Below are 11,672 nucleotides of genomic sequence, written 5' to 3' on the forward strand. Positions count from 1 at the left end.
AGTTGAAAGAATGTAACACATTAAAACTGTTCAAAGGGAAAAGAAAGTAGAGGCCACGGGTCTTGAATGATCATCCACATGGACTGACTCCCTTGAGGGACCTATCAATGATGTGCCTAGAAGAGGGGAAGTCAATATCACTGGCAAGATCCAAGATATCCTACAGGAATAAGTTATTAGGTTGGCTGATAGATTAAAGTCAGTTTCAGGTTGGGTGGTGGGGCAAAATCTGTGGTGTCATGGATAGGGCACTGGACGCAGAGTCAGGAGACCAGGCTGTATCGCCAACTCTCCCATGTCACCTCGGGCAAATTTCTTTCCCACTCTGCTTTTCCTCCCACTCTTTGGGTTAAATTCTATGGCCTGTGTCACTCAGGATATTAGAGTAGATGATCAGATTGTTTCCTTCCGGCCTTAAACCCTATTTAAACAGGGAGATATTCTCTAATCAAAAGTAAATATGGTTTAAGTGGGGGGGCATTTATATTTAGTTTAGCCATGTCTGAAGATGTCACGAGTGCTGGGGAATTCTGAACTCAAACAATTCATTGGAAATATTGTTATTAAGCTGTAAGTGCAGAGATACAGCAGGGCTATGGTTGGAAATGGATCTTCATACACTTCACTGGATTTTATCTGTACTCTCATTTCTTAGCTCTATAGTTACTTGTTGAATTTTAATTCTGAGAAAATATAGTGTTTAATAAGAAGGGAGTTTTTTGAGACTGGAATATTTTCCCCAGCTTTGCCGTATACATGAAAACAATCATAGCACTTTCCCTAGGGAGAAATGATGATTTCTGATGCGGCACCTCCATTATTTGCTCCTCCCAATAAACCCATATATTTTATACTTGTCACCGTGGAAGCGTATTAACCCTTTCACTGATGGCACATTTTAATCCAGTGATAGCTACATAATAATCTCTAGAAAAATGGTCGTGCACCAGGTGCAACAAGTAGACTGCCAACAAAACATTAAAACAGTCACACGGCAGCTTTATGTGTTTGGGTTTCTCCACACAGTAAAAAGACCCCATTCCTAACAGCAGTGTTTGGCACCTTATACAGTCAATCCATATTCAGAACCCCCAAATTCTTAATGACTGGATGTTCCAGCAACACCTGCCCTGTGCTCAGCAGGGATGACTGGCAAGGGTTACTGACACTGGCCCTAGTCCTGCAAGCTTTGGTGCATGTGTAGTAAAGTGGTCATCAAGGAGTTAACTGGGTTACTCAGTGTTATGGGCTGGAGCAAAGCTCTACTCTTCCCTTACTTGCTGTAGCAGAGGGACATCACTTCTGATCTCATGAAAAAAACATTTAGTTTGCCTTCAGTGTAGTCCCATGGCCTCCAATCTTTGAAGTACCTTGTCCAGTGTTGACAGATGATCAGCATCACTTCTACCTGTGATGAGGATATCAGTCCTCACAACACAGGGGATATCTTTCAATGAATGTCTAGGTGCTGGATGATATTCCATATGGCAATCGATTGTACAGGTATAAACCCTTGTGAATGTTTAGAGTGGTAAGTTTCTTACAATCCTCCTCCAGTCTCATCTGCTGGTACGCCTGTGACATTTCTAGGGTACTAATTTTTGACCCCCACCAAACACGGCCAGCAAGCCCTCCATCCATGGAAAGGGGTAATTTTCTAACTTGGAGACCTGATTCACTGTGACTATAATCTCTGCTCATGTGAATGACTTTACTTGATTTAACCTCAGACACTACAGATGTGGCCAGGGGCACCGGAATGGGGGGGCAATGGGCCATGATCCTCCCACTTTTGAAAGTGGATGGGCCTGGCCCTTCCACTTTTCGCCAAGGGCCTGGCCCCCTGCCCCTCCTCTTCTCCACGAGGCCCTGCCCACCATCCCCCGAGCTGTGTAGGCTGGAAGCTGGATCCCAGCCCGGGGAGCCTGGGCAGCTGCGGGCAGCCATGGACCCTGCACATGCTCAGGGGGTGGGGGCCCAAGAGCAGCCCCTTGCCCATGTCTCCGCCCCCCAGGCTCCCCACCCAGGGCAGATGGATGGGCCATGGCTCCCCATGGCTCTTACCATGGCCCAGCTGTGGCTCTTTGACCACCAAGACCTCATCCCCAGGCCAGACTGAAGCTGAGTCAGGGTAAGAGCAGCTGTGGGGAGCCGTGGACCCTGCACCTGCCCTGGGCAGGGTCCTGGGGGGTGGGGACATGGGCTTGGGGCAGCTCTTGGGCCCTCCCACCCCAGGCAGGTGGAGGGTCTACAGCTTCCTGGCCTGGCTCCAGCTTGGTGGGGGGTAGGGCCTTGGGGGAAGAGGAGGGGCGGGAGGGCATGCATGAGGCCAAGACTCATTGCCCCCCCCCCCTTTTTGGGAGAATACATTGTCCCTGGGTGTGGCCCATTCAGAAAACTGCACGGTGAAGTGATGCCCTCTTTTTCCATCCAGTCAAACACAGTCTCAAACTTTTCTCTGAGGGCAAAAGGCACTAATCTTGCTTTAAGTATTTTAGCTTGACCCCTGCCTGGATATAAATCCTGGCTGTTACACCATCCAAAGTCGCTTACCCTTCTTTTAAAATGGCTGGGTCAGCATCCAGGACTTCCTAGAGTTTTGATGTATTGCTTGGATCTCATTTGAAAATTTCCTCCCAATTCAGATTTAGTTCTTGCAGCCAATCTCTGTCAAACAGATTTTGCCCTGGTCCCGGGGTCACTAGGACTGGTAACTTTTTCTTTTGGCTTTTGTATTTTACAGGGACAAGCACAGAACCTAGCACCTGGATGGGTTCTCCAACATAGGTATGCAGGATCACTCACTCCTGCATTCACCAGTGGGCTCAGTCCTGCTTTGCAGTGTTGATACGCATATTTATTATCACAGTAGCTGAAGCCCCTGTGTTTATTTCCATTTGTATTGATTGTTTAACTCTACCACTACTTCTTATGGTCCCACTTTCTTCCCTTGAGACTGTATATAATGACCACATCTTCCTCTGATTCTTCCTCCCCTCAAGGTAAAAAGCCCTCTGCTCTTTTGGAGTCTACCCTCCTGAGCTTGAGATGCTGTTTAATAGTCACCTCTGCGTTTTCTCACTAATTGTCCAATCTTGAGGCATGTATGACATTGGGCCTTTTACATTTACAAACTGAAGCAAAATGAGCTCCTTCACACCAGAAATGCCCCTCAGGAGCCCAAGTCCTTTTCAGCTTGCTTTGCATTTTGTTTATTGAGTCAGTTTGATTTGCCCTGCCTTCTAAGTGGAAATCTTGTAAGTTTTTCACTGCTGCTTCCATTGCTGTTGCTAATTCTACCACTTTGGGCCAGGTTAAGTTCCCCTCTGCCAGCAACTGTCTGACTCTTCTCATTATTAATACCACAAGCAAATCTGTCCCACAGCTAGGGTTGCCACCTGTCCAGGTTTTCCCCAGGATCCCAGATTTTGTGTCTTATCTTAACTTTGGGCTTACTTAGGAGCTGCCTGAGGAGCCTAAACCATGGAGTGCCCCTTACTCCCTTGTGTGACCTACCCTCATTGCTGCTCTGGGGGAAAGCAACCTCTGTAGAGACAGGAGAGTGGGAAGTGGACAGACAGGGGCAGAGAGTGGGTGGAGTCTTGAATCCATCCGTCCAATGCTCCAGCTAATGCTACTAAACCAGCACAGAGAAAGAAGTAATGTGCACCAGGTATAGAGATGACACAGATCACTTTCCCTACTGGAGAAAAGGGGGAACCAAGGACACCCTGTGACATAATAGCCTTGATTCTCACTGAGTCACAGTGAGATTCTTGAGCCGTTCCTGGGCAGTGCCCCTTGCTTTAGACTTGTAGTAAAACTGTATTCTAGCCCTTCAATCGTAAATGCCTCCTCGGCCTGCAAAGCAGTGCGCAGTTAACCCCCATGGGGCCAGCGTGGGGTAGGTACACCCCGTCACACCATCTCTGAAGAGAAAGCACACAATTGTCTTTCAGCAACTTGGCCGTGCTGAGAATAACACGATGAAGGCAGGGAACTGTGCAGCCTGGAAATATCCTGCTCAGAAGGGAGAGAGACATGGATCTCCACCCAAGAGAAGTGACTGCTGGGGACCTGGAAGCCTAAGAATCAGTTCACTTGCTGGACCACTGAGGGGAAATACAGGTGTAGTTGCCTTGAACTGTGGCAATGCCCCAGGCTGACAGTGCGATTGATACAAGGCCTCCCGCTGAGGATGTACACCGCCGACATAAGGAGCCACTTGCAGACACGCACAAACGATGAGATTACCGCAGTTGCTGTATGCCTATGTAAATTAGGCTGATTTAATTTCATAGTGCAGACATGCCTTTAGACACGTTCTTAAATACCTTTTTGAAATGGGACCATCTGGAAAATTTCTAAGTAATGCATCTCAAAAAATTTTATTCTGATTTAATTATACCAAGGATCACTTTCTCTCAGTATATATTAACTCTTGTCAGCCAGATATTGAACTCTGGATTTGGAAGATTTAGATTTATGTCAGTTTTACAGGAAAGTTTGACGCAGATAGGCATAATTAAGAGATATTTACATAGTTTCTAATCTCCAGCACTTCAGGCAGTTTTCTGCATCCATAAAAAGGAGCAGAGCAATATATAACAGCTATGCAGTCTGCTGTCATTATCAGCTCTCTACTAACAAAGATGAAAGTCTTAAGGCTGCAATCTTTCTCCTGCTAACAATTTCTTCTCAATCAAATGCTCACAATTTTAGATTCTTCTATTGTATCCCTGATAGAAGAGGCCCTACCTTAAACTGAAATGTGTGCTTTTTAAGAGGAGTATCACCTTCCTTTCTTTCTTTCTTTCTTTGATTGCTTTTCAAATCTTCCTGAGCTAGTCTTGCTCTGGAAATTGCAGATAATGAGAAACTCTAGCCATTTCTCTCCTGGGGGCACTCAGTCCCTTTATTTTTGACATCCTTCACATATTTTTTTTTCTGGGTTTATTCAAAAATGTAAACAGCACCTACGCAGTTTGCATGCTTAGCTCATCAGAGCTCATTAATGTACCCAGCGTGCACCTTTCCAAGTGTGATTTCAATCATGTCATTTATTTATTGGGTTTGCTTGGCAATGAAGGGGCTCATTTATTTTTTTTTTTTTAAAAAGCATTAAAATGACATCATGATTTCAAAATGCTATCGGATGAAAACAGTAAAACGGCTTATATCTCAAAGGATCGGTGGGATTTTGACTTGGGAACTGGGGTTAGCCTCTATTAATTATAATTAAAGAGGCCTAAAATCCCATTGAAATAGTCACCCACGAAGAAACTATCTATAGAAAGAATAGATGCAATGCATGTAGCCAGCCAGTGGGTCATTAGAAAAGGATGGTGTGAGGTTAATGGACAAGGCTCGCCTCTAGAGACCATGCGGCCCCGTCAGAGGAGCCTGGAGCAAACAGCATTTTCCAGGTTTTAAAGGCAGAAGTTGGAGTAACACTATGTGTCAAACACTTGGGGTGAGCAAACAGAAGGGGTCTGTGGGTCCCTGGAGAGAAGCAAAGGCAAAAAAAGATATCTGCTTCTTGAGACAGGGTCTGGAGTTGTTTATCGGGGATTTCTGCCTATGCCCTTTGTTTCTGCTGCTCTTCAAGGAAACAGGACGAGGATACAATTTCATAAACAAACAAGTTACAGTAAAAAAAATACCCTGATTCTATGTCACTGATTTCTCATTCAAACAGAAACCACCCAGATTTGGCCTCAAATTTGGCTGCTGCTTGGCCAAAGATAAATATTTATCATTATTAAATTTGTTGTTACAACAGCAGTAGAATTGCCGCTATATATTTTAGTATTTGTCTAGATGGTGAAAATATTTTATTTTATGTTCTGTTACTTATTATGGACTGGCTATTTTTGCCTGAACTGAGCAAAGAGTTTAAGTAAATTTGTGCTCCAGCAGAAAAAGGTTTTTAAAATCCTTTGGCATTTCAGACAATTACAAACACAAATGCAAACAAAACCAATCATTGCAGAAGTTCAGTGCCACATTAACCCACACACCTAGAGACTAGAAAGTCACCTTGGCGTAAGAGGCCTTTGCAAAGACTATGCACCACGTAAGTCCCCTTTAAACTTAAGTGGAACTTAATAATGCAGATGGCTTGTGCTGATCCCCCTGCGTAAAGGCGGACTTCATTCCTGGTTCACTAAAGAGATTTGCAATGTGCTAGGGAGGGAGGATAGCTGGTCCCTCAATCCGTGTACTGACTATTACAGCCCCAAGGGAGAACTATCAGTAAGGGGCGTTTATCCAGCATAGCCAGTTAGTAAGTATGCTTCAGTTGTTAAAACGCAGCAGGCAGTGAAACACACACACCTTTTCAGATTATTGGAAAAATATATATCACTGCACTTTGCATCCCTTAGGCCCACTCGGTTTCCTTAGCTTTGGATCAGACCGTGGGCCTTCAGAGGGAAAATTTCATTGTAGTGCCCGTAGAAGCAGGACAATTCTCATTAGCAATACTGGGAGACTTTATCCCATGGCTGCTGAGAATTTTTTATCTCAGGATATCATCCACTTTATGGAAGGGTTATTGCTATGTTTGAGGCGGTCACGGGGCAATGACTCACTGGTGCAGCGCCTCCTGTTGGTCATCCTGGGAATTAGCTCTTCCAGCCAGAAGTGCCCTCTGCAGGCCAGTGTCTCACCTGCCGCTGGCTCCCATATCCCTCCCAGATCCTGGTGCCCTCCTCATCAGGGTTCCACCCCAGCAGTAACCCACAATTTGGGTCTCCCCACCCAGAGGAACCCCCAAACCCCTATCCCCACCTCAGTGGCTACTACCAGTCACTATCTAGCCCCCATTCACTGAGGCCAGACTGCAGTCTGTAAAGGCCACTCATCATTGGTGAGGGTGATTTGGACCTACTGTCTCTGCAGCCCCAGTACCCTTTGCGTGCCTTTAACTTGGCCTGCAGCCTGGGATTTTGCTAGGCTGGAGCTCCCCAGCTCCCTTTGCCCTTCCCCAGCACTGCTCCACCCTAGGTACGCTCCTCAGCTTCCCAGAGCAGCCCAGTCCTTCCCTCTCTAGAACCAAAGAGAGAGTGTCTAGGCTTCTGGCCCACTGCCCTCTTATAAGGGCTAGCTGGGCCCAGATTAAGCTGACCACAGCTGTGGCTGCTTTCCCAATTAGCCCAGCTTTCCTCACTGCAGCCCTCTCTGGGGCTGCTTTGTCCCCTTCAGGAGGGAGCGGGGTGGCCACCCTGCCACAGAGGCATAATGTAATAAAAATGTCCTACAGGAGCAGCTATCCCCCTCTTTCAGAAAAATGAATGGGGAGTGTCCAAAGAGGAGGAAACACTCAGGGGTTTCATTAGACAGTTCTGTTGTTTCCCCTGCATAATGATGTGGGGTTTGGCCCAAAGACCCTGCAGATTCCCCAAGGGATTATCAGAAGAAGAGGAGTCAGATCCCAACTTCATTCCTTGAAAAATACTTGCCAGTAACCTTAGGACAGTCCTGAAAACTGACTGGCTTTATGGGATTACCCAGTATGGAGGCCTGGATAAGAAACCAGCATAAGGAGCAAGCACCCTGAGTGAGTCACTTCAGCTCTCTGGCCTCATCTGTAAACAGAGGATGATGATGATGAGACCTCTTCCCTAAAGTACTTTGAGATCAAAGACTGAAGAGTGCTATATAAGAGCTATGTTTGCAGAGCAAAGAAAATGTACTGATTGTGAAATAAAAGAGGCATTCAGATTACAAATCTATGTATGCTGCCCTCCTACTACTCAGGCTAAAGGAAAGGACTAGGGATGCCATGTGTCTGGTTTTCCACAGAAATGCCCAGTTAAAGTGGTACAACCCCTTTAGTGTGGATTCAGTTACACCAGTATAAAACTGCTTATACCCATATAGCTTCTTCCTGGATGTGAAGAGGAATAAACTATACTGCATATGACACCTTTATACTGGTATAATTGTATCCACTCTACAGGTTGTACTAGTCTGACTATTTCAGGGCCCCTGACTGAAATGGTTATATGTAGACTAGGGTTTACTTTGGCTCTGCAAACATTTTCTCACATGCTTAGCTTTAAGCACATGACTACTCCTGTTGGTCTCAAAGGGGACTGGTCACAGGGTTACTAAGTTAAACACGTATGAAAATGTTTGCAGAATAAGGGTCTTTGTCTGGAATGATTAGCACCGATTATTGGCTAGTCTGACTCAGCATTCTGAAATAGGAATGTTGTGATGTTTCCAATTACAGGTCTCTTCATAGGGTCTTCACATTCCAACAGGGTGAAATGGGTATAAAAGACTATTTCATAATATTTAAGCAAGATGATTAAAATGGGAAGACACTTAACAGGTGAAGAGAACATTGACTGGGAAAATGTGGGAGGAGGAGGAGAGGAGAGTTGGTGAAAAGTTGGAACGAGGCACTCCTGCTTTTACGTTTTTGGCCTGGGTGGGTCCTGTAAATCTGGTCTAGCCCATTTCCCAAAAGTAGGTCAGAAGCACCAAGATTGGAAACAAATTAGGAGTTTAGAGTCCAGTTGTAAGATCCCATTATTTTTCATAACCAGATCATATCCAAAATGACTTTTCTGATTTTACCTCAAGCTTCCCCAAAATATTCTGCCCTGATGGAAGATCACTTCTGGTAAACATGGGGCTCTCTGGACTTGTTTGGGTCTATTTACAGAGGGTCTAAACAAGGGTTTTATTGCAAAGCTAGATTCAAATTTGAAGAGATGACAAGAGAAATTCTCTGCTGAGTGCACAATAGGAGGAGACCCACAAAGGATCTGCTTGGAGCTCCCTGATCCTAAGGTTGGCGATTTGGCAGGCTCAGCCATGTCATAATATACAGGGGATTATCCTAATCTATCCTCCTGGACTATGGACTTCAATTTGCAATCTGCCACTCAGGGATTGTAAAGCACAACTCTGGCCACAGCATCTGAACTGTCCACAAGGGGGCTGCAGAGAGGTGGGAGTAGGAGCTGGAAGAATTGTATGTGCTATAGAATCCTTTAGGCTAGGGGAATCCTTAGCTTGGGAAACTGGCAGCTCTCTATCCCATTTGTCCCACCTTTTAGCAGCAGAAAGTGTTCTAACTTTCACTTGGAAAAACGTTTTGTTTCAAACAAAATTTGTATAAATCACAAGCAGCCTCGTGAGCGCCCAGCAAGCATAATTTGTTCCTTCCCACCCTGGAGTGCCTGCGTCCAAAACTTCCTAACCCGAGCCTTCAAACTCTGGGAGCTCCCCGCATCCTCGGTTTTGTAGCTGCCATGTTTGGAGGTGGCGGGGAGAGGCCAGGCGGGGAGAGGCCCAAAAAATAATAGAGTGAAGGGGTTTGGAGTTTGGCTCATGCAGTAACTGGGGTCAATACCTCCAACATGTGAAGAGAGTCTCTTTCCTTGTTCTCCCCCCAGCAAAAGCTAGGGGCCAAGCAGCTGTGATATGTGCTCCCACCGCCTGGCCTCTCCCCGCCACCTCCAAACATGGCAGCTACAAAACCGAGGATGCGGGGAGCTCCCAGAGTTTGAAGGCTCGGGTTAGGAAGTTTTGGACGCAGGCACTCCAGGGTGGGAAGGAACAAATTATGCTTGCTGGGCGCTCACGAGGCTGCTTGTGATTTATACAAATTTTGTTTGAAACAAAACGTTTTTCCAAGTGAAAGTTAGAACATACCGGACCGGCCCCAACACCCAAAGACCAGTCCTCAGAGCAACTGTCTTTTCTACAGAGTCTCTCTCACTTAGAGTCCTCTCCTCTAGCCCAGAGTCTTGGTATTCAAAGTATTAAGCTTTTGGAGACTTTACCAACGGGGGGGGGGGTGGTGCCAGTCGTGCCAGGCATGTGATCAGAGCTCCGGGGAGGACAGCTCATTCTGCACCTGCGGGCTAGGCACTTTGAGCTCTGCGTTGTTCCGGACCACGGTGAAGAGGCTAACGACGGCCAACAATGCCATCACCATCATCACAGAGCATATGGTGAACATGTTCCTGGTACCTGTCTTGTAGTCGCTGTCATGGAGGATAAGCATGCCAAGGCAAGCCAGCAGGTTCAGGGGGATTCGGAACCAGTTCATCACGCCCACCTGGTCCTTCTCTGGGATCACCTTCCGCCGGAGGAAGCCCATGGCAGGGAAATACAGCCCACAGGAGAGTTCAATCAGCAAAAAGGCCAGGAAGGACTCAGAAGGGTTCTCCTGCCCAGGGTTGGTGGAGAAAGTCAGCATGAAGAGGGAGAAGAATACCATCAAGACAGAAAGAGAGAGGATGTGCATGGGCTGGAGGTGGTACCTCTTGGATGTGGCAATACGGTACAGCGATGACCCCACCATGCTGGCAGCCATGAAGCTGGAGAAGACAATGCCCAGAGGTGGGTTGTGGGGATCCAGGACGGGTGTCCAGAGGAAGATGAAGATATAGATGACACTTTCAAACAAGGCCTGGATAGTGCCCAAGAGCAGGACACGCCGGTCAGACAGCAGACACTTCAAACCATCGATGCAAGTCTTGGACAGTGCCCGTTTCTTGCCATAGTTCTCATCCCAGTTCTTCATGGCAAAGATGCCTGTCAGCATGAGGAAGGGGATGGAGACCATGAATGGGGCCACGGGGCCCAAGCCCAGCCACTCAGCGAAGAAGTTGGCTGTCACCCCCGCTCCGATCGCAATGACGTTGTTCCAGAAGGCGGCCCTCGAAAAGGTGGCCGGGACCCACTCTGCCGGGAAGTCATGCCGTTCCATATGCTCATGCACATACCACGCCTCGAAGGCGGAGAAAAGCAGGGCCGTGGACAACCCCCCTAATACCCTCCCCACTACCAGCACAAAGTAATCCCAGGACAGCTTGGTGAGGCAGCAGACCGAGTAGGTCAGGGAGAAGAGGATGCAGGATTTCTTGCGACCCAGCCAGTCAACCAAGGAGGTGGAGACCAGTCCAAAGAGCACACTGGAGGCAAAGCCGCAGACATAAATGATGGCAATCTGGCCCTCCAGGAAGTGATAGTGCTGGTAGAGTTTATAGAGGTAGGGGCCCTGTAGCCAGTCAGCCGCCAGAGCCAGGAAATACACTTGGTAGTAGTCCAGCTGGAACCGCAGGAAGACAGGGTTGGTACAGGCGCTGACAGTGAGCTTGGCGCGGCAGGCAGAGAACTCCAAACCCAGGCATATTGCCAGCAGGACAGCAAAGGCGACATATGCAGTGAGTAGCATGGTGCCTCAAAACATCATGTGCATTCCCTGGGGTCTACTCCAAAGCACCTTCCCCGCTCGCTCGGGGGCGGGGGGGGGGGCTTCTCGCCAGCGCCCGCCCGCCTCATTGACACGCAACCCGACCCGCTTCCGCGACACCCCGCCGGCCCCCGTCCGAGGCAGCCCAGGGCGCCGCCATGCTGGAGAAGGGGTCACGTGATGGGGGAGCCGCTTTGGCCCCGCCCACAGGGCGAGCGTTGCAGGGGGGCGGGTGGCTAGGCCGCTCGTGCTGCTTTCGCACCTTCTCCGTGACCTCTCCCCCCTCCCCCGAGCAGACCTGGAGGGAGGGGACCAGACCTGGAGAGAGAATTTGGCCTTATAAGTACAGAGAGTATATACTCCTACAGAAATGTGCACAGTACAGGTCAGCAACAGGATAGCATCTGAGGTATATAACAGCTCACAGTTCTCCAATACTTTAAGCACACAC

The 11,672-nt window shown here is 47.7% G+C and overlaps 1 protein-coding gene across 1 annotated transcript; it reads right to left on the reverse strand.

The window, feature by feature from the left end:
• Positions 1-9,327: 9,327 nt before the first annotated feature.
• Positions 9,328-11,378, reverse strand: LOC144930125 (molybdate-anion transporter-like). Its single transcript, XM_078851166.1, has one exon. The coding sequence runs from the start codon at positions 11,201-11,203 to the stop codon at positions 9,845-9,847; it is 1,359 nt and encodes a 452-aa protein (XP_078707292.1). The 5' UTR covers positions 11,204-11,378; the 3' UTR covers positions 9,328-9,844.
• Between the last annotated feature and the right edge of the window lie 294 nt (positions 11,379-11,672).

The sequence above is a fragment of the Lepidochelys kempii genome, chromosome 1 (assembly GCF_965140285.1).
Source record: "Lepidochelys kempii isolate rLepKem1 chromosome 1, rLepKem1.hap1, whole genome shotgun sequence".
NCBI classification, from domain to species: Eukaryota; Metazoa; Chordata; order Testudines; family Cheloniidae; genus Lepidochelys; species Lepidochelys kempii.